General features: G+C 40.0%; 1 protein-coding gene across 5 annotated transcripts in view; it reads left to right on the top strand.

Moving 5' to 3' along the window:
* The first annotated feature begins 2,539 nt into the window (after positions 1–2,539).
* U2SURP (U2 snRNP associated SURP domain containing) overlaps positions 2,540–23,473 on the top strand; it is a 35,619-nt gene continuing 14,685 nt past the window's right edge. The window contains exons 1-15 of one of the 5 annotated variants that reach the window (XM_082224009.1): positions 2,540–2,668; positions 7,015–7,062; positions 8,416–8,514; positions 9,854–9,968; positions 10,381–10,520; positions 12,078–12,145; positions 13,267–13,361; positions 13,444–13,476; positions 13,570–13,652; positions 15,194–15,359; positions 16,206–16,417; positions 17,935–17,978; positions 22,019–22,123; positions 22,819–22,885; positions 22,975–23,138. In XM_082224009.1, the coding sequence (XP_082080135.1) occupies positions 2,624–2,668; positions 7,015–7,062; positions 8,416–8,514; positions 9,854–9,968; positions 10,381–10,520; positions 12,078–12,145; positions 13,267–13,361; positions 13,444–13,476; positions 13,570–13,652; positions 15,194–15,359; positions 16,206–16,417; positions 17,935–17,978; positions 22,019–22,123; positions 22,819–22,885; positions 22,975–23,138 (1,484 nt within the window). In that variant the 5' untranslated portion in view covers positions 2,540–2,623. Of the gene's footprint in view, positions 2,669–7,014; positions 7,063–8,415; positions 8,515–9,853; positions 9,969–10,377; positions 10,521–12,077; positions 12,146–13,266; positions 13,362–13,443; positions 13,480–13,569; positions 13,653–15,193; positions 15,360–16,205; positions 16,418–17,934; positions 17,979–22,018; positions 22,124–22,818; positions 22,886–22,974; positions 23,139–23,473 lie in introns of those variants that run through there. The other 4 variants (XM_082224008.1, XM_082224007.1, XM_082224006.1 and 1 more) reach the window with 4 other exon arrangements.

The following is a 23,473-nucleotide window of genomic DNA, read 5'->3' as shown; positions in this document are numbered from 1 at the left end:
AAAAGCCAATGCAATTCTGGGCTGCATCAATAGGAGTATAGCATCTAGATCAAGGGAAGTAATAGTGCCACTGTATTCTGCTCTGGTCAGACCACACCTGGAGTACTGTGTCCAGTTCTGGGCACCACAATTCAAGAAGGACACTGACAAACTGGAACGTGTCCAGAGGAGGGCAACCAAAATGGTCAAAGGCCTGGAAACGATGCCTTATGAGGAACGGCTAAGGGAGCTGGGCATGTTTAGCCTGCAGAAGAGGAGGTTAAGGGGTGATATGATAGCCATGTTCAAATATATAAAAGGATGTCACATAGAGGAGGGAGAAAGGTTGTTTTCTGCTGCTCCAGAGAAGCGGACACGGAGCAATGGATCCAAACTACAAGAAAGAAGATTCCACCTAAACATTAGGAAGAACTTCCTGACAGTAAGAGCTGTTCGACAGTGGAAATTGCTGCCAAGGAGTGTGGTGGAGTCTCCTACTTTAGAGGTCTTTAAGCAGAGGCTTGACAACCATATGTCAGGAGTGCTCTGATGGTGTTTCCTGCTTGGCAGGGGGTTGGACTCGATGGCCCTTGTGGTCTCTTCCAACTCTATGATTCTATGATTCTATGATTCTATGATTCTATGAGTCACAACAACGCAGTACCTTAAGCACACAAGTAAGAGATAAAACCACCTAGTCTTCTCAAAGATAAAAAGACCAACAAAACAAAAAGGAAATAGCCACAGTCCACCCAACTTCATTACGCAGGCAGGATAGAATAGGTGAAGCCAGCTTTGGTCCAAAACATTTAGAGCTTTAAACATTAAAAACAGCACTTTAAATTGAGCCTATAAATGCACTGAAGCTTCCCCTCAACAGGACTCTGGACCACCTCAAGTTTTCAAACCATCTTCAAGCACATCTGCAGTGTGTATTGCAGTAGTCTAGTAGAATCTTTCCAAATAGCGCTGCAATTCGCATACCAGCCGAAAGATGGGAAAACGCACTCCTGACTACCAAAGCCACGTGGTATTTCCCAGCCAGCAATGAGTTCAGGAGGCCCTCCAAACGGCACACGTGGTCTTTCAAGGCGAGTGCCGCCCCATCTAGGACAGGCTGTAAGCCTCCTTCTACAGCTGGGCATCTTGGAACCTGCAGGACCTCCAGTTTTCTCAGATTTAATCTGTTTGCCCTCATCCCAGAACTGTCTCCAAGGCGCCAGTTTAGGATTTCAACAGCTCTTCTCTGACTCACATTATCCCTGAAATAAAATCCGCCCGAAAGCTCTGTCCCGTAACGCTATTTATTATACACATTACGACTGGAGCTACTCAGCGCTATAGGAAATGCATATAATTTACTTATGGCCAGGATTCTATATACTGTGTGTGTGTATATATATATATATATATATATATATGCAGGTTTTGGTGTCTTCGGGTGTCTTCCCGTGTAAGAGTCGGGGTGTCTGTGCGACGTTTCGACGAGGTCTCACTCGTCATCTTCAGGCTGGTGCTTTCGGCTTCTTGTTACTGGAACAGAGCAGAATCTGGTGTTTGAGTTCCTATAAATACTGTTGAGGGGTGTGGTGTATAGCCTCCAACGTTCTGGGCAGAGAGGAAGTTCCTAGATTAGTGTGCCTTTTCTTCTTTTGTTCCTTAATTACTTGAGGGATATCTTGAGTGATTTCATGAGTGATATTCTGAATACCACTGGGTGGGTCATTAAGTGTAGATTAGTTCCTAGATTAAGTGGAGTTCCTAGATTAGTTCCTAGATTAGTTCCTAGATTAGGTGGGTCATTAAGTGTAGAGGAAGTTCCTAGATTAGTGTGCCTTTTCTTCTTTTGTTCCAAAAAGAACACAGAACGTTGGAGGCTATACACCACACCCCTCAACAGTATTTATAGGAACTCAAACACCAGATTCTGCTCTGTTCCAGTAACAAGAAGCCGAAAGCACCAGCCTGAAGATGACGAGTGAGACCTCGTCGAAACGTCGCACAGACACCCCGACTCTTACACGGGAAGACACCCGAAGACACCAAAACCTGCATTCCTGTACCCGTGAAAATCTACGAAAGCATATATATATATATATATATATGGGGGGGGAGAGCGAGAGATAAAATGAATATATCCCTGCATAATGAATACACACACACATATATATGTGTATATATGAATATGCGTGTACAGTATATATGTGTATTATATGTGTATTAAGTATATGCATTACTTAATTAGCAGCAATTGGGCTCATGGGTTGGCCGGCTTTGGGCGACTTGCTTGAGTGTCCGGATTAGCGTTTGCAGCACATGCCAAGCTGACAAAACGTCAATAGGATTTAAGAAATCTGCATCGCATTCGAAGCAAGCCCTTTCACCGCGCATGCGCGCCAACGCGCCCCCCTCTCTCTCGCCTTATGCCCTGCGGGCTAGGCGGAGCTAGACTCCCTCCTTTGCCCAACCTTTTTTTTTTTTTAACCTTCCGAAATCTCGCGCTCGGCTATCGGCTCGCCTTGCCTTGCCCTTCCTCCTCGCCGCCGCCGCCGTTCCTTCCGCCTAGAATCCCTCTCTCTCCCAATCCGTGGAGTCGGCGCTCGATTTCCCGCCGCTGAGGCTCGAGCGGGGGAACAGAATCAAGATGGCGGACAAGACGCCAGGCGGTTCGCAGAAGGCCAGTGCGAAGGTGAGGCCGCTCTTGGGGCCGAGTCGGCGGCTCCGCCTGGTCCGAGGGGGGCATACGGGCAAGTGCCGGTGGGTGGGCGCGGGGAGCCGGCCTGGAGACGCGCGTGCCGCCGCTGCGGGACGTGGTGCGCAGGCGGGCGAGGGAGCGAGCTCGGTTGGCTTCGCGGCCTAGTCTCTCTCCCGCCTCCCAGCTCGGCCGGTGGCGGTGCGAGGGCGACGGATAGGGGGGGGGACTTATAGCGGGGAGGAAGCGGAGCGGCCGCGTCGCCTCCGTTTCCTTATGCATTTTTTAAAAAAATTCTCCCTTCTCTCCGGGAAAGAGCTGCTTCTCTTTTTTCGTTCTCCCGCTCCTCCGATGCACCGTCTCTCTGGTGTTTCTTCGGAAAAGGCTGCAAAAACGTGGGGTGTATATGGGTCACGATTCCATTCTGCATTTATTATTATTGGGAGTTTATCTCGGTGTGGACTTTTAACCTCCCCTCCCCATTTTTAAGCCCTCGTGTGCTTGGAGAGAGAGGTCTGGTGTGTGTGATCCAGGCTTGTGAGCATCCCCTCCACCTCCGAGTCGCATAGACATTCAGTTTAGGCATCCTGGCGATCATTTTACTTAGGTAATATTGGCACATATTTGCGACGCGGGGCCATTTAAGATAGCTGACAGTGTAGCAGTTTACAGTATTTTGAATGTATTGTCCTGCATTGTCACGAAGGAGATGCAATACTTAAAAATGACAGAAATGATTAAACTGTAGATCATTGCTAACAAGGCTGCACAATTCTCATGACTGGCTTTTCATTGAATTTACACACCATAAAGTACGTTATGATGTACAAGGCCTTTTGTTACATGGGGGAAAAATATGGATATAGACTTGAGTGAAATGGTCCTTCCTTATTTGACACGTTAAAGCTGTTCTAGAGCAGTTTATTCCTCCTTACATGAGTTACATTTCAGAATTTTATTGACTGATTTCGTTCCCAAAAAGTTTCTTGTTTTTAGGTATAGATTGAAAATACTTCCCTTGGTTTTGTGCTGCCACCTTAACTGGGTTTCTGGAATTAAATTATGTTTACTATAAAGGAGGGTACAGAGGTTATAGCTTATGCTTTTAACTTGGGACCAATTAATCATTTTATTTGTATACTGCCTTTCCAAAGTTAAAACCATGCTCAAGGCAGTCTGCAACATATATATTAAAAAATCACATAATTACAAACATAACAAAACTAAAAGTAGTCATAAACAATAAATTAAACATCAAAAGTACACAACCACATTGAATAATGTGTCTTCAGCTAGTTGTTTCCTTAGTCTTTTTATACATGAATTGTTTGACATATATTCTTATTCATATATTCATGTAGGTATTTTTGTTTTGGTTGTATTTCTAAGGATTATGTGTGCATTATTGGAGATCAAGAACCATCTAAATAATGGTAGCCAGTAGACTTCTCTAGATGTTGAACTCCCATCAGCGTCAGCCAGCTTGGCCAGTAGTGGGGTTGACAGAAATTGTAGTCCAACAATGTATTAACTTGAGGCGACCACATTGGCTATCCTTGTTCTAAATCAAGTAATAAAATAATCAGCAGTACTGGGAAAATGTGGTGTTGTGGCTTTACCTTTTTAAAAATAAATAAATAAAGCACCTACTGGTATATTTTTTCTAGATGCTGTACAAATATTTAAGAAACAAATTGTCCATACCTACACTCTTACAGTTTAACAGACATGATACAAAAAAAGAAAAGGAACAGAAAGCAAAGCAAATTCAGGCACTAGTTTTTTAATGTTTAATGAGCAAGTGGAATGCCCTTCTGAGAGGAGTGTTGCCAGCTCTGCTCCAAACTCTTATTACATTTGCAGGTTAAAAGTTTAATATACAAAAAAAGGACTTGGTTCATTAGGTGCTGCTGCGCTACAGTTCTAATCAACCTTGACTGTTGGTCATAATGACTCGGGCAGAGTGAAACTGTACTTCCAACATCTGAAGGGCTACCCCCAAGTTGGCTACCCCCACGCTACAATTTGGTAGTGGTGGTGAGAATCACCAGTGACTTCATAAAACAATCATTTATGAAGCAGGGATTATTATGTCTAACCTGACCAAATGTTGCACAGCATCCACCTTCTTTCAAGTGATTTTAGTTGATGTACTTTCTATGGGAAAGCAAGTTTTCCTAAAATATTGGGACAGTTTGAAGAAATATAGAGCAGCGGTGATTTAAGCAGACTGCACAGTGCAGAGTTGAGTAAAGAAAAGCTTATTCACCCCAATTCAATAACTGTGAAGCTGAAACCCAAGTTTTTTGGTTAACTCTCTTTTCTCCCCACCCTGTAACATACCCTGCCACATCATCTGGCAAACTGCCTTTGAAACTGAACAGTTTCAAAAGTACTGTGTGGTACAGGATAGGGCTCAGCTCTTCCAAGAGGGGAGAGGATAATGAGTTTCACTTATGCAGTGCAAGCCACTTGTGTGTGTTCGAGCAGCTTTTGGAATCTTAGCCATTGCCTGGAATACGGTCTTCAACTGGATTATTTCTGTAGAAAACACTGGCAAGTCCCCCCCCCCCATTCTATCTATCCAAATATTACTTGTATAGTAAAGGAAATGCAATATTCTTGCCTTTATTTTAAGAGGGAAAGGCTTCCACTTGCATTGTATGCAGATGCATTGAGAGATCTGTTCTTAAGTCCCACAAACAACAAAATTTAGGCTGTAGTAAAATCAGTGAAATTTAGCCTGTTAAAATCAATGAGAAATTGTTACTGATTGCCATTTTAGTTGTATGGGAACGGAACAATAGTAATAATGATGCATGGTCTCTGAAACCTGCTTCTTTTCTAGATACTAATAAAATCCATTTTCTACCAGTGCTTGGCTTTCAATAAAGTTGGATAGTTTTTTGTATTAGAAAATAAATTACCAGGTTGTGATTCAGTTTCAGTTATTACTTTATTTCCAGTGTTCACATATTTATTGAACAAGAAAGTTAGACAAATGGTTTTCTTCATAACATGGCAGAATAGACTTGTTTAGAGAATTTGAGGCAAGGATCCTGTCAGGGAACTGACATCGGAGCCAGAGGCGGAGGGAAGGCTCCCAAGTGATGCTGGAAAAGGACCCAGCAGGGAGAGAGGCAGCTCATCAGCTGGGGAAGGAAATCAGCGCAACACCAGGGATAAAGGGGGGCAGATGGGGGAATCGGCGAGAGGGCTCCAGGACTCCTCGCCGGACACCAGCGGGGAGAGCACGGGTCCTCCGCTACCCACACCCTCCATGCGCAGAAGACTTCCGTGCAGGGAGAGTAGGAGGAGACTTGGCGTTTTTATGCTGGAAAGGGTTTAAGAAACGCCCACTGACGGATTCTGCTATCGACTGAAACAGCCACGAAGTGAAGGGCTGTCCAGACAGAAAGGTTTAACCAGGCAACCTAGCCAGGAGTGGCGGCAACTTACGCACGAGTAACCCCTATTACTATTACAGATCCAATGAACCATAAAACTCGTTCTGTCTCAAATAGCAGGTACCTTAATAAACAGTATAGAGTTCAGTTGATCAAAACAAATAGACTAAAATTGAACCTTTGCAGGTGTTTGGATCATAACGTTATTACTTTGTTTTGTTGCTTTTTGACCTTTGTGAATTAATTTAGTTTTTGAATACTAATTTGAGAGAAACCACATAATTTCATTGCATGATTTAATCGGCTCCTTTCAAATCAGTATTCAAAAGCTAAATCATTCACGAACGTCAAAAAGAAACAAAGCAATAAAGTTACCGATTAAATTCTGCAATGAAATTATGTGGTTTCTTTCCAGGGTCTGAATAGCAGATTGGATTTTGGTCAATGAAAATAGGAGGAATATAAAATTTTACTAAAATGTTGTGTCCTTTATAGCAAGTGGATTACATATGAGGTAGATAAAGGAATTTCTGGATCAGCAGCTGGAAATGAAGATAGTCACATTGGAGTACCTGGAATAGACAACTTCAGGATTATTGCTGAAAAGCCTTACAAAGTGAAGAAAAGTGTTATATCAAAGATCCTAGATGGTGAGGTGACCACTTAGTTCAGTTAAAAATAAGCCAGATAATTTTGAAGAATATTGCCCCTCCTTTTAAAAGTATATTGCCCTTATAGAACTTGAGCTCATTTTAGAATCCCTGGAGTAGAGAGATGACTGTATTTTTCACAATTCTTTTCAGAATGGTCAAACCTGAGTTTTGAGTTGATGGTGAAGGTAGTTCAAAAGAAAATTGATTGTTTATGGGTGTAAAATGTGTTGACAACCAATTAAATGCCTCCAGAATGTAATTCTTGTATATCCTTCATTTTTAGGCCAGAGTGCCGGACACAACACGTGTAACTGGATCTCCAGAGAATCATGTAAGTCTCAAGGTGGATGAGCAAAAATCTTAACAAAAATCTTGTCCTCACCAATGGATATGTATGAGCTGTTGTCTCTTTAAAAATGATTGTTGTTACTTTGGTTCATTCCCTTCCCAAAGTGGGCTTTTTGTCAGTTGTACTACATGTTGGATATAGTACAATGGCCTGCAGTTTCTTTAATATCATTGTATACTGTTGGTGTGAATGAGTTTTAATGTGGTTGAGCATTTCAAGAAGTGTTCTGTAAAACGTATTTTAAAGACCATGCTCATTGATATAGATCCTGCTTTGAGATATGGATCTTCTCAAAATCACAAAGTACTTTGTTGTTGTTAATTAAATTTGTATGCCACCCTACATCCGATCTCTTAATATAAACTTAAATTCACCTAATCTTTGAACCCTTTCCCCATCCCTTCTATAACCTATGATTTTTCTACTGTTCTGCCTCCCAGATCACCATGTCTTGTTCCCTTGTCTCTTCCCTCTTCTAAAACTTTATTTGGCCTGTAAACCCCCAGCCCTTCCCTACCCAAACATTTTCTTCTGTATCTTCCTGATATCTGTCTTGTGCCTTTGACTAACAGGTTTCTCTACCTGTAAGAATCCTAGTCTTCAGCATCTCAAAGTTGCCTAGCTTGGTTGCTGATTTCCAGTGGTGCAAATAACTTTCCAGTCTTTTCATATCCACCCCATCCCAGGAAAATGTGGAGTTTTGGGGCAGTGTCACAGGCACAAGCTCTCTGTCTTCCTGGTGGCAGAGGTGTGTGTCCCCTAAGTCCAGGTTCCCCACCTATAAGATCCTTCCAACTGTGAGGAGAACTTCTTAGTCTGCCAAAGACCTTGGAGAAGAGAAATGTTTTTACCTGGTGCCTAAAGATACATAACAAAGGTGCCAAGTGAGCCTCCCTGGGGAGAGCATTCCACAAGCGGGGAGCCTCCACAGCACTTTGAATTGTCAGTGAATGCAGGCAGGCCAGGATTGACATTATACGCTCAAAACTCTCTTACCCCGTTGAGCAACCTGGCTGCTGAAGTTTCTGAGCTGTCTTCAGAGGCAGCCCCACGTATAATGTGTTGCAGTAATCTAACCCACAGGCTACCAGAGCACAGATGGCAGAAGTTAGGCTATCCCTATCCAGATGGGGACTACATTTCCTGTGTCTCTCCCGACAGAGGTCATCGTACAGGGCAAACAAAACCGTTTCCGTGCCAAAACAGAACCTAAACCCTGATTGAAATGGATCTAGGAATTCAGTTTCCTCCCAGAGCACTTCAGGTGTTACTGGATAAATGAATGCATCTAAAATCCCAGTCTTATGATCGAATTAATATTTTTTTCTCTTGCAGCCACTTTTAGAAAGCAAACTTAAAGCATTTAGTATTGGCAAGATGAGTGCTGCCAAGAGAACTTTAAGCAAGAAAGAACAGGAAGAATTGAAAAAGAAGGTAATACTTTGGAACTTTTTTATTATTTAATCAGATGGATATGTTCTACTTATTGCTGCTACTCACAGATTGTTGCTGATAAAATCAGAAGCTTTTATTTGGATAATACTGACTTTGTTTAGTGTTGTTTTTCCTGTTGTACTCTTAAAATTTGCTGCCAAATCTAAATTGTGCACACAGCTGTTTCTCTAAACCAATGGACAGATTTCAGACAGAAAAGTTTAGCCCAGTAAGATGCAAGTTCTAACCAAGAGTAGGTTGGGCCACAGGATCACTCTTTGCATCTTGCATGCAAATTTCTTCTCAGCCCAGTTTGGCTATTGTGTGTGGTGTTTATTGTTTTTAATCCTGGTTATAATGAACCTGGGGGGGGGTCCCTTTTTTTTCTAACTGAGTCTTAAAGAAAGTTCAAGAGAAGCAAATTAACTAATTGGGACTGAACACCCCAGTATGTCTGCCATCAGGGACAGGCACAGCAGTTGGCTATACCATGTCCTGGTTTTCCAGTCTCAGTTCTTTGTAGCCGTTATGTTTCTAATTAGTCCCAGATTCTATCTTGAGATTGGAGTCTTCCCTTTGAAAATGGAGATTGTATCCTTCATACTCATAGTTTTATTTGTAGTCGTGATGTAGGTTTTAGAGAAATTTTTCCAGTGTCGTCATCAATTTGGATCTGACATGTTTTACTTAGTAACAAGGTGTCCCTTTTTAGTTATGTTTACTATTGTGTCCTGGATGAATCAAAAGTGTTTCCAGTGGCCATAGGGAGTAGAAGCAAAAATATTTAAATAGTGGAGAAAAAAATGTAAGCTCATTTAATGACAGTTATTTTTATTGGAATACTCTTAAGACAAAGCATCTCAATAGTGCAGGCTTCTTACATTTACTGGTAAATGGAAAAACTGAAAGCATTGTTAAATGACAATTCCTAACGACTGCCACCTGAAAAAAGTTAATTGCAACTTTGAAGATATCCAATCTGGGCAGTATTATATTATCTCTATTTTGCTAAAGAATTTCCCCTTCTCTCAGTGTCTGCTCATGAATGCTGAGATACCTTGGGCATGGTATGGGATATGTTGTTGGAGGCTGCAAATGGAGGAAGGACTTAATGGAAATCCCCTTCCTTAAACTAAAGAAAGAGCAGTTTAGGATCCAATCCAGTAATGCTAACTTAAATCTATGAGTTTCCTCTTCATGTGGGGATAAAGTATAGTGGCAAGAGAATTTGTATCCTACACCTTTGTTGGTCGTTCAGGTTAGCATGGGTACAAAAATGAATAAACAATATGAAAATCTCTCAGAATTAGTAATTTGCAAAACATTTTGGTGATTGTAGGAGGATGAGAAGGCAGCTGCAGAAATTTATGAAGAATTCCTTGCTGCCTTTGAAGGAAGTGATGGTAATAAAGTGAAGACGTTCGTCAGAGGAGGTATTGTTAACGCATCTAAAGGTAAGATATGCCACTATACTACATAGAATTATTTATCAGGAATATTTTGATTACTTAATTTTTTTATGCCACTTAAAATGTTTGGGTTTCAGATTAAGAAATATTTCTGACATGTTTCCTTGTAATGATGAAGTACCATGAAGCACAATTGTTATGCCCCTCCCCAAAAGCATGCATCTCATTTTGAGAGCCCAGTGGGGCTTTAGATTTGAGATTTTTGAACAGCAACACCCTGCTTCCCATGTAATCTGGCAGAAGGAGGGGAAAAAAACACACCTTTGGAAAGGTGTGCATTTCTCATTTTGTGATATTGCGGGTTGGGAAACTGTTTAAAAGGGGAGGAAGTTAAAAGGCACATTGCTAGTGTGTTCAAATAGAATCTTTCAGTAACTATTAGCCTGTCTTTCAGAAGAACACGAAACTGATGAGAAACGAGGGAAAATCTACAAACCTTCATCAAGATTTGCAGATCAAAAAACCCAGAGCCAGAGCCAGTCATCGTCTTCTAATGAGAGGCCTCCATCCCTTCTAATAATAGAAACCAAAAAGCCAGTAAGTTTAGATTTTGCAAGTTTTTTGTTTCCCTATATCTTGTTTTGAAAATACATTAATTACTATTTTAGTTATTTATGCTTTTCAAGTGAATCTTATAAAGTGATGTAGATGAAAATTATGGAATAAAGCAGAAAAGACAAACAGGAAATTCCTGTAGTGGCAAACCATGTTTTGGTGTTATTTACGAAAAGTGAAAAAGTCAATATTGTTATCATTATTTATTGCATTTATTTGTTGTTTACCATATAAAATATCTCAAAGTGACTTACAGTTGTGAAAGCATAAACAGTGCAGAATTTAAAATAACATCAATTCTGGTGGTATTTGATTTAAGAAACATTTCTAGAAGAATGCGCTGTTTTCTAATTATATTAGTTTCAGTAAATAACTAAATTAATAAGAGGGAAAAGGTTGTGAAATCCTACCTGAAGGCTAGTGAGTCTTCTCCCCATTTTATCCAAACATAAGGAAAGGCATCTTGTTCATCACCAGCCAGCACAGGATAGGGCTGTTATGAGAAGCTCAGGGATTATACCACAGCCTTCTGCGGGTCTTGGGATGGGGTGCAAGTGATTTGTGGCTCTCCTCTTCACCTGAAATACCCCTCAACATAATGCTCTTATATGGCGTTGCAGCTTCTCTGTGTTGAATTACAGGCCATTTTAGTGTTGACGTGTGATATTGATGAAGTGTGAATAGGTTTTGAGCTTGCATCCTGACAGGATGGAGGTTGCGTAGGTGTTTTCCTGTGTCCTTGAAACAGAGCAATTCTGTAGCCTGGATGGGGTTGCATCCCCTTGAAGGAGCGGGTTTGCAGTCCAGAGGTACTTCTGGATACAGCTTTGTCACTGGGGGTCCAGGTAGCCTCAGCCCTTTTAGCCATTTATCAGCTATGAATGGTAAGACAGCTGTAACTGTTCTGGACTGGAGAAGCTTATTCACAGTAGTTCATGCATTGGTTACTTCAAGACCGGAATACTGCACTGTGCTATATGTAGGGCTACCCTTGTGCTCCCATATGGAAGCTGCAGTTAGTGCAGAATGCTGTGTATGGTTGCTGACAGAAGTAAGACCCTTCCAGCATATAACACCTCTGCTCCCAGACCTCCACTGTGGCAGTGTGGTGTAGTGGTTAAGAGTGGTAGTCTTGTAATCTGGGGAACTGGGTTCGATTCCCCGCTCCTCCACATGCAGCTGCTGGCTGACCTTGGGCCAGTCACCCTTCTCTGAAGTCTCAGCCCCACTCACCTCACAGAGTGTTTGTTGTGGGGGAGGAAGGGAAAGGAGAATGTTAGCCGCTTCGGGTAGTGATAAAGCGGGATATCAAATCCAAACTCCTCCTCCTCCTCCTCCTCTTCTTCTTCTTCTCCACCACTGGTTTAATCTGGTTTTTAGCTAATTGTTCATTATAATTATTTGTTGAATGTTTTAAACAGTTGCCTTTAACTGGTATTTTTTTTACTGATAATGTTTTATTCTTTCTGTAAACTGCTTTGAGATGTTGATAAAATGGTCATTGTGTGTTCCTGAATATTATTCAACTTGTGTTATTAGCCTTTGAAGAAGGGGGAGAAAGAAAAGAAAAAGAGCAATTTGGAGCTTTTTAAAGAAGAATTAAAACAGTAAGTATTTGCCTTCATGTTGGTTCAGATAATCAGATTTTCAGAATTTGATTTCTGTTAAAACATCAACATAGGACAGATTGGTGATGAATAAATAACCTAAGTCCTGTTAGTATATTGCTTGAATTTTAGATAGTGTCTTCTAATGTTAGCAAAAATATTAATGCCTTGGAAATTTTGTAGCCCTATAATCCCTTCTGTAAAGATTTGTTTAGAATTTGGAAAATTGCACAAAATATAGAAGCAATAGAATATATATGAATTAGGGAAGATAAAAAAACATACTGGGTGTTCTGAAAAATCCTGGCTCCTCTTATTTTAGCCCAGTAATAAATATGGATCTACATAATTATTCTGTTTTCTGGTGTTTATATGTGTTTTTCTTACAAATGTAGGCTATTTTCATTGGTTTTAATAAAATATGAACAAAATGCCAGTGGAGGTGTTCTTTACCTGCTATGCCATGCATAGAATGCAGAATTGATAATATAACGGGCCTACGGTTAAGTTACATTTTCATTGAGTTTTAAAATACATTTTTTTGTGTTAAAAAGTAGCATAAGTACAGTATAATAGACTGTGTCAGAACTGCTGTCATTCACTTGCACTGAAATGTTGAACTATAACATGAAAATGCAAGTTACGTTTCGAAAGTAAAGACTACAGGGCTGGGCCCATGGGAGTTGTAGTCCAGAGCTCTGGAAGGCACCTGGTTGCTCTACATCAATGAGACGAAAGTGTCACCTGTGAAATTTTGAATTGTGCATGCAGTTTTTATTGGGTTGGATCCAGACTCTTGAATTTAGTCCCTATTGAAATCAGAGTTATAACTAATTTCATTGATTGCGGTGGGATTTAAATAAACTTAGTCTTGATCCAGCCCGTTGTAGATTTGGAGAAATGGGGAAAGTTGCTCCTGTTTGAAGTGGAATTACCTTGGGCTAAACATGATGACTTGACACAAGGATAATTGAACAGTCATCCTGTGGGACCTTTATTTTAAAGTATTTAAAAATGCTTCAGGCTGCTCTCTGTGTTGAATTTTTTAAAATAAAAAACCCATTTAACTATAGCCATTAGGATTCCAACCAGTTACCACTTTCATAAAATATCTTCTGTAGAATTCAAGAAGAGCGTGATGAAAGACATAAAACCAAAGGTAGATTAAGTCGTTTTGAGCCGCCTCAATCGGATTCAGATGGCCAACGCCGTTCCAGTAAGTAGTTATTATAATTTTATTGTAGTTATTTAAGTCTACAAAAGCTGTGGAATTAATAGGCATATTTTGCTTCCCTTAGTGGATACGCCTTCAAGAAGAAACAGATCTTCGGGTGGTAATAAAGTTTCATAACTATTGAATTAAAATCTTTTGTTAATGTAAAACTTACACTTTAGATTACATCCTGTTTTCTTTTTCTTTTTAGTATTGGATGACTATGCTCCAGGTTCACATGATGTAGGAGATCCAAGTACGACAAATTTGTACCTGGGAAACATTAATCCCCAGGTAATGATTGCAGTAATTGATGTTTGGACCAATCCTTCCTGTGTTAACTTTATATATATTCCCATGTCTGCAGTATACAAATATTATTGTACATATTTCGGATAGCACTTAGGTGTATTAAAACCATTTTTTCTGAACAACCATGAAATGTCAATTCTCATTTTACAGCTAGGGAATTGATAGAATCTCTTTGCATGAAATTATCAGTAGCTGAGTAGAGATTTGAATTTCGGCCTCTGAGTTCCAGCTTTATCTGCTGTACTTGGCGACCATTTATTTGTTTACAGTGGTACCTCGGGTTACAGATGCTTCAGGTTACAGACTCCACTAACCCAGAAATAGTACCTCGGGTTAAGAACAGAACAGAAATCGCATGGCAGCAGCTGGAGGCCCCATTAGCTAAAGTGGTACCTCAGGTTAATAATAATAATAATAATAATAATAATAATTTATTATTTATACCCTGCCCATCTGGCTGGGCCTCCCCAGCCACTCTGGGCGGCTTCCATAGAAACCAAAAATACAGTAAAATATCACACGTTTAAAACTTCCCTGAACAGTTTTTTTGAATGTCAGGTAGTTGTTTATCGCTTTGACATCTGCTGGAAGGGCGTTCCACAGGGCGGGCGCCACTACCGAGAAGGCCCTCTGCCTGGTTCCCTGTAGCTTTGCTTCTCGCAATGAGGGAACCGCCAGAAGGCCCTCGGCGCTGGACCTCAGCATCCGGGCAGAACGCTGGGGGTGGAGACGCTCCTTCAGGTATACTGGACCCGAGGCCGTTTAGGGCTTTAAAGGTCAGCACCAACAGTTTCAGGTTAAGAATGGACCTCCAGAATGAATTAAGTTCTTAACCTGAGGTTACCACTGTACTTTTTGCAGAAAGCTGTTCCAAAAGTGGCCTATATTCTCATGTTTAAATATAGTGGAAAGTATGGTTCAAGCTCTAACAACATGAGTGAAGATACTTCACTATAACTTTGTTGTGCACCCTCCTGCTTAAAAAAAGATTGATGGAATGAGATACCAACATTCTCATGCCAGGCATAAAAGCCACAGAAAAGAAAAAAATCTCTGCTTGCCCACTTGCACTTCCCATTATCTTTTTTGTTAGTCTTTCTGCTTTATGTCTAATCTTTCCCCCATTGATTTATTCTCCCCTTCACCTTCCTGCTGTGTCTGGGGAGGAGTGGCCAATTGTTTCTCCTCACACAGCCTAGGCTTTTGGACCAGCATATATTTGGCAGATTTTTCACCATTCCCATACCTTGGAATTAATTGCAGGATAAGTGGCCACATGCTATGTCAGTGAGCAAGGAAGTAAATCTGTATTGCAAGTTAAAGGTACAGCAGAGTAGTATGTTTTAGAACTAGTTCCAAACCATGATTTGGTGCTATGACAGTGAGCCTTCAATCTGTGTCTGCCTTATTCATGGCCTTCTCACAACACTTTTACAATGCCTGGTTCCTTAGCTGCTTTCTTCTTGTGTCCAGTTGAAAGGAAATCGTTGAATCACATTCTGGTTTCTTCCTATTTGCTATAGATGAATGAAGAGATGCTGTGTCAAGAATTTGGACGCTTTGGGCCTCTGGCAAGTGTCAAAATTATGTGGCCAAGAACTGATGAAGAAAGAGCGAGAGAGAGGAATTGTGGATTTGTTGCTTTCATGAATAGGAGGGATGCTGAACGTGCGCTAAAGAACTTAAACGGTAAAGAGAGGGTTTCAAAAAAACTTTCGAAATATGACATTTGAGGAAAAGCATTGGGAGAAGCAATGTACTTTTTAGTAGAAATTAATTGGGGGTAGAGGTATATTTTCTCTTTCATTTGTGCTCCATGTCTCCCCCCCCCCATTGTGGGGTGCTCAAAATTTTAGAAGAACCCTTCTGAGCCAACTCAAGTGGAACTAAGACAACAAAGAGACATCTTTGCTTACATTAATCATTCCCTCGTGGGGCACAAATTAATAAAAGGCAAAGGCTAGGAGGTAGCAATGGAATTTCTTTGACGATTCCAGAGTGAAAGAATCCAGGAAAGGGGGAGAAAACCCCCCCACTTTTGTACACCCTATGCAAGTATTGGGCACTTCACAAAAATAAGTTGTGTTCCTGTCAAAAAGGACTTGTAATCTAAAAGGCTGCCTGAGTTGCCTTCCAGTGTAGAAGATTGTGTAGGCAGTTCATAAAAGTTGAAGGCACATGAGTGAGTATTCCGATACTTGAACTAGAACTCCTTTATATGTAATAAAGTTTTACTATGCTTGCTGGTCTTCAGGGTCAGCAATGCTTAGTTGTTATAGGCGCAGTATGTCCAGCTAGATTCTTACTCTTGTCCTTCTTAAGGATTGGAAGCATACATTTCTCCTAAATAAAACTGAGAGTGCAGGACTTAGCGGAGAGGGGAGAATTCACTTTCTGGCAGCAGCAGGCAGCATTATTCTTTGATACATGACACAATAAGTGAGCTTTTATGTGGACACCACATGTTTTCATTGAAATACTGCTATTTCTTTCAACTTGCCTATTTCTAAACCAATGCAATCTTTCATTTGGCAGGCAAGATGATCATGTCTTTTGAAATGAAACTAGGCTGGGGCAAAGCTGTTCCTATTCCTCCACATCCTATATATATTCCCCCCTCCATGATGGAGCATACTCTCCCGCCACCTCCTTCAGGCCTGCCATTTAATGCTCAGCCCAGAGAGAGGTTGAAGAACCCAAATGCTCCAATGTTGCCGCCGCCAAAAAACAAGGAGGATTTTGAGAAGGTAAAAAGTTAACCAGGGCCATACCTCATCTTTATAAATGCTAAATCTATGGTAGTCTTTAATATTGTCTTTATAGAATTGCACTGTCCAGGTCTTAGCTAAAACTGAGTTGTTCCCTGCCTTAGCTTAAGAAGCCTCATTTCAGAGGCATTGCCTTGGTATATTTATGCCACAGAATTGGGCCTTGTTTTTCATTGCACTTTTAAATCTGACCATCTTGGGGTTTTTTTCCCCCTCCACGCTCCCTGGTTTTCCCCCCTCTTATGTCCCCCTTTTTGTTAGCTGCCAGATTTGCATTATCTAAATTATTTCACTTTAAAAGGCTAAATTTTAAATCCAGGCAGATAAATTAACACTAAACTGAGCTCACAATTAGTTTTTTTTTAAATGAAGAAAATTATTTCAGACATTGATTCAGTAGCTGAAGAGGGCAGGATATTTAAAAGGATATTAGTCTTTAGAACATGGTAAGTATATCTTAAAACCAAGTGTAAGGTCACAATGATTTAATAAGTTGTAAAGTTCTTTAGAGTTGGACGGGTTGGGAACTAGAGGCCAGTGCAAATGTAACACTCTTGTTTGAATTGAGAGCTGGCTGCAAGGTTGTGTGCCCCATCACTTTCTGAAGTGTAAATTGGCCAATGTTGGCCTTAACCATGGCTGACAGTTGTGTTGGCAGTGTTGCTGGCTGTGAGCAAGGCTACCCAGGGATCGCTCCCCCAAGCAGGATCTGAAATCAAAGGTCCAAGCTTGCATTCTCATCCTGGTTAAGTGAGAGTCCTGATTAGCCTTAAATGTAGTCCATATTACTGCAGATGTAATGATTAACTGTGGTTAAAGCCAATGGTGCAGATTGGAGAAATCAGTCTTCAGAAAGGAGGGGATGGAAAGGAGCACATAGTCTCACAGCCTGATTACTTAATCATGCTTAAGTAAACCATAAGCTATAGTTTGTGCAGGACCCAAGTAGCATATGGAAGGGAAAGAAGATTTCTTTTTTTCTTTTTACATTGGTCTTTCATCTAGCAAGCCCCTTCATATGCATGCAGTGGACTTGCCAGGGCACAGTAAGGTTTTGATTTTTCCACTTCCTTTAAAGCCTTTCCCCTATTCTGTACTAGGAAACTGTTTCCAAAACGCAAGAGGCCTTTGGAAATGGCTACTGATGAAGTAGTGGGGAATTGCTGTTCGGAAAAAGAAAAGCCCTGCTGTGTGCATGGATCCTGCCTGCTCCTCTAGATTGTTGCCATTGCCAGTATAGCACCTATTCAGTGCATTGATGTGCATTCTCTCAGGAATGTTCTAGTGCTTTGAAATTCGTGAACCTTCAGTGGTTCGCTGCACACAGCCATTTGCTCTTTATGTAAATCCGTAGTGTATTACTTCGCAGCAGTGATTGCCTGCAAAACTTGTGATAGATGTGTAGTATTTTCAATGCATATGTATTTTTTTGCTTGTTACTTGTTAACAATACTCACATATTCTATGTTTATTATCTGATGTGACTTCATATACAGACTCTGTCGCAAGCCATAGTCAAAGTGGTTATCCCAACAGAAAGGTACATTTTTTTCTTTATTATTACTGATCTAAATATAGCAAATATCCCCTTTTGGAATTTTACAGAAAAAGTGTCATGTTGAGGAAAGTTTTAGGCTTGACTGAGCAATGGTTATACCACCCAGGTTGGCAGTGAGAATGTTGGGGTCTATATTAAAATTGAGGTTTCATTTATTTTAACTAGTATTTCAGTTCAGAATAATAATTTAAACTGATTAAATATGGGATTATTTTTGCAGGTGAATGAAGACTGCTGTACTTCAGTAAAATTCTGAGTGGTATATATTTGCCGAATGACTGATGGCTTAATGGGGTATATTAGTATAGTCTCTCTTATCCAGATAGTCTAAGAGTATCCCATGAGCATTTACTCAGCTAACCTGTGACTCTTTAGATGTTGCTGGATTATGAACACCCCATCGGTCCCAGCCACCATGGCAGGGGTAAGGAATTATGGCAGTTGTCCAACAACATCTGCAGAGCTGCAATTTGGGCACTCTTGTTTAACTACACAGATAACCAGAAAGATATAAATGCTACTTACATTATCAGAAGGTTTAATGGAGGATATAAAATTGGGATCATTGGAAGAATTTGGTTACTAAAGTTAGGATAACTATATGTTCTTTTCTGTAATGTTTCCTTAAAGGCTGTTTTGTTGCACTTGCCCCAATTACGTTTTGCTTCCCCGAGTTAAGAGTGTCTAAATATGGAAGATAGCTACATAGCCCAGAGATTTGACACCAAGGGTGCAACTCAGGATTAGTGCAGTGTAAGTGCTAGGCATACCCTTGCTCAGCCAAGCATAAAATTATTCTCAAACATTGTAACACAAACACTTGCTTTAAAAAAAGAAAAGAAAAAGGAACACCAAAGAATTCAAATTCTCTTTGACATTGGCCTTGGTGAGCAACACCAGCTGAACTGTCTGCGGCAGCGGGGGACCAGGAAAACATCATGGGATGGATTGGGAAAGTATACAGTTTTTGACCAGACACTGGTACGATCGGCTCCAATTAATGTGGTTTTATTATAACTGAAAAGACTTTTTTGTTGGCCAACGTAATGTTTGAAATTTTTAAACTTATCATCCTTTCATGCTACACTGTTTTTTGTCATGAACATTCTCAGTACTTTTGTAGCAAGGCTGTAAGTTTTTGAGAGAGCAGTGAAGACATCTTTTCCATACATAAAACACACAGTATTAACGTAGAGGAGTTGCAGCTTCTGGTGTTGAGGAGTACTAGTGCAATGGGGGATAGTTGAGATGGGCCAATAGAACGTGGTTGCAAACATTTAGATAGATTTTTGTTGGCTAGCGTTTAAATTAATATCTTTTAGAAAAAGCAGTGCTCCTATTTTGCTCACTGCAGCATTTCAGTCTGTGCCATAGAAACTGTTCCTATGTACATCTATAACTGTATTTGAAAGTATTAATATGAAGTATTTTGAACCTCCTACTAGATATTCTATTGACATAATTTTGGTGAAACAGTTAATGAACATTTCCAGTATATCCTTTGATCTACTGAGACCGCAACATTTCTAGTAAATTAGTTTTATCTGTGATGCTGTTCAGCGACCAAAATGCAAGAGCATCAGCTTTGAACAGTAAGAAGTGGTAAGATTGTAGCTCATCTTTAACAACTTTGCCATCCTGTCCTGTTGTTGCTCCTGGGTGTGATGCAAAGTTTTCAGAGATTGGATGCTGCAGACCTCTTATTCCTTGATAAAGGGTTTGGTTTAATTTTTAAAAAACTTCATTTGGAGCATAAGAGGCTGATATGCAGAATCAACATTGGGGAGGGGGGACGTAATACTTTCAAATGTAATAAAGGAATGCAAAGAAGGGCAGGTTTGTGCTAGAGGAGAAGTGGCTTACCATCAGGGCTTATTGTGAAGCCTAAGCACCTCAGTTAATAGCTTTTTATAACTTGTGTGCCACTACTGAATATCCCCAATTACTTGTAAGTAATGTGATCCCAAAGGCTCTTAAAGGTCAAAACCAAAAATGACTTCCCAGTATTTTCAAATACAGTTTGTGGATACTCAGAATTTTTTTCTCCACTTGAGACTTCCAGAAAACTGCAGTGAGTAAAATGATTACTAAGTTATTTGGAATGTGTGTTGAGCAGCGGTTCTTGGATGATCATAGAAAGTTTTTAGGATAAGACTTCTAGACTGCTTCTAGTAGTTAACAGCATGTTTTAATTGTAGTAAGAATAGTCCTAATATTCATGAAGGTAGGAACAGATTTCCCTTTTTAAGTTGTCAAACAGATGTGCATTACCTGTGAGTGATTAAGATTGGACAAAGTCCTAATGTGCAATGATATGCACATTGAAGATCTATGAAAAGCATTAAGCAGAGTATGACACTTAGGAATAATTGTAGTTTTAAAATACTGAGACATGCATCTCGTTTAGTAGTCACAAACACCTTTTGAATGTGGCAGGAAGCCAATACTGCTTTGATTTAATGCAAATAGCATCTGTAGTAGGATGAAATTGGGGCTGCTGGGGGGGAAATGTACTGCTTTTATTCTAATACCTATTACATATTGTGATATCTGTCTTGGTATACAACTGAGCAACCCAGGGAAGCCCTTTTCATGTGCAAATGAGCATTCATGCACCATGGGTTTTTCATTGATTGGATTGATTTCTTTTTAAACTCTGGAAAGCTTAAACTGCAACAAACTACTGCTGTTCAGAAAAATACTTCTTTTTTAAAAACAATACCCTGCCCCATTGTGTATGGATCTCTTTGCTCTTCTCTGGATTGTGGTCAAAGGCTTGTATCTGAAGATAAATTAATTCAATGGAGTTTGATGGAAGAAAAGTTTTCAACTTTCTTCTGCTGCAGCCACCTGTACCCCATGAAAAGCCTCTCTGGAGGGTTGGGGTGGGGGAACTCCTCAGCAATTTTGGATGTGGCCAAAGTTGGCCAGCTCAGTTTGGGCTGATTTCCCCCGCCTCCTGTTTTGGCTAACTTCCCACCCCATCCCTCATTTCGGAGGAGGGCCCCTGGCTCTCCAGTCAAGCATTTGTGGAAGCTCAGGTGGTTACAGGCAGACGAAGGCTCAAGAAACTTTCTTTCCTTGACTTGTCTTAACTTAGGATGTAAGCAAATCGGATATATTTCAAAATTAAAAACTTTTCTTACTATATTGTAGTAGTTGATTTTTACATTGTTTTTATGAGTTGACTTAAATCCTTGAGTGCAATTTGAAATGCCTAATGATTGAAAATCTTTAAATTATTGTTCATGGTAGAGAAGCGTTTAGAACTTGTGGCTCAATAATTATTATTACTAAGCGGTATGTTGTCACTGTTGACAGCTTCCTTTTCATGGCATAAATACTCGCCTGAAGAAAAGTGTTTTTCCTAGTGTCCTTGAAAGTAAAATGAAAATTGTATCCTGGTGGCTTCTCATCCAAGGAACCTGATTAAGATCAGGTTCTTAGGCACTCAACTTTCAGCAGTACTGAAGCATAAGCTGCCATACCGTTTCCTTCCGCCTCTGTTGTATTTTGATTGTTAGCATTTGTGTGTCTATGCACAATATTTTAAATTTTAATTGAGCTTAAGCAAAAGATTTTATCAAACAAAAAGTTTAATTTTGAGAAGAGTATACTCCTGCAGCACAATTCTATGCATGTCTAATCAGAAGGAGGCCCCAGTGAGTTCATTGGCCCTACTCCCTGATAAGTGTGCATAGAATTGCATTATTATATTTAGAAACACAGTTTTTATTGCATTAGTTCTGATTCAGGCAAAAGTGAACAACAAACTGGAAAAGAATATTGCATTTCTCTTTCTAATATAATTCAATGAGCCACAGGACCTACTACTACTTTATACTAGTTTTATTTTTGCCCATCATGGTGTTCAGAACACTGCTCCAAATTCTTAATTTGTATAAATCTTCCTAACTGTGCAGCAAAAATAATCTTCTCCATTTATTAATACCTTAGGTGGAGTGTAGTTTGTTTAGTGTTAGGTCTGAATCAATTTTTCTTTAACTGTGTTGTTGTTGTAGGAATTTGCTTGCGCTGATACATCGAATGATAGAGTTTGTGGTGCGTGAAGGACCTATGTTTGAAGCCATGATTATGAACAGAGAAATCAACAATCCAATGTTCAGGTGCTTATTTTTCTATTTCTGTTCAGTGCTGTCTTTGTTGCATGTACTGTCATTGTTGCTTCAGTACTGCTGTGTGCAGCTATTCACAGGTGTTTATGCAAACCCGACTACTTTGTAGACATAGTTCTCGCAAGCAGAAAATGAGGTTTCAAGTATTTGTGTGTAGTGCACCTTTTCAGACACAATTGACTATATTTCTTTAAAAAAATAAATGACAGTGGATAGGAAACTGACCTAACATTTTCCTTGACATGTCAGTCTTGTTTCTTCTTCTTCTTCTTCTTCTTCTTCTTCTTCTTCTTCTTCTTCTTCTTCTCATCATCACCACCACCATCATCAGCATCATCAAATTTGTATACTGCCCCTATACCTGTAGAATCTCAGGGCAGTTCACAATATAAAATTCCAATATAAGAATCACAAAATCTCTCTCACTCCCGTTCTCTTATGATTGAATAGTGTTTCATGTGAATATTCACCAGCAGCCTGAAGTGGTATAGTGCAAATACTGGTATGCTACCAGATCTGCTGCTTGTAAGATCTAGGTCTTGAATGTTGCATTGATCAAAGAATGGTAGGGGTGTGGTATAGTGGTAGAAACTAGGTTTTTTCTGGTGTTGAAATGCTGCTTTTCCTTATGTTAGTGATCTCAATAGGGACATGCTCTGATTTCACACCCTCTGCTTTTTATTTAGGTTTTTATTTGAGAACCAGACTCCAGCCCATGTATACTACCGGTGGAAGCTTTATTCAATTCTACAGGTAAAAATACTTTTAACTGCAACTTCTAATATTACCTGTGATCGGCATACTGGCTGCTTTGACCATGGATGCGTGTGGTTTTTTTTTAGGGTGAATCACCAACCAAATGGAGGACTGAAGACTTCCGTATGTTTAAAAATGGGTCATTTTGGAGGCCACCTCCTTTAAATCCGTATCTCCATGGGATGTCAGAAGAACAAGAGCCTGAAGCATTCGTAGAGGAACCTAGCAAGAAGGGTGCACTTAAGGAGGAGTAAGCATCTTTAAAGAACCTAATATGTCATCTTTTCACATAGACAAGTGATAGCTCATCTGCACTATTCCAGTGTGTAGAGATAGGAGCCTACACAGAAATTCCAGTATGTGGAAGAGCTGGCCAACTTTTTTGAAAGCATCCTAACACAAAGTTTCTTAGAAGTAACTAATTTCTAAACATCCATGTTTCCCCTCCTGTTGAGTATGGGTGAAAATGATAAACTACTACTAAAATTCTCTCGTCTCAGTAAAAAAATGTATTGCAGATTGTTCTCAGTTACTTTGACTCTGAAATAGAATGTTCAATAAGGCTCATTTATAAATATACAGAAA

The sequence above is a fragment of the Podarcis vaucheri genome, assembly GCF_965113315.1.
Source record: "Podarcis vaucheri genome assembly, chromosome: 5".
NCBI lineage: Eukaryota > Metazoa > Chordata > Lepidosauria > Squamata > Lacertidae > Podarcis > Podarcis vaucheri.
This window is presented reverse-complemented; position numbering and strand designations above follow the sequence as displayed.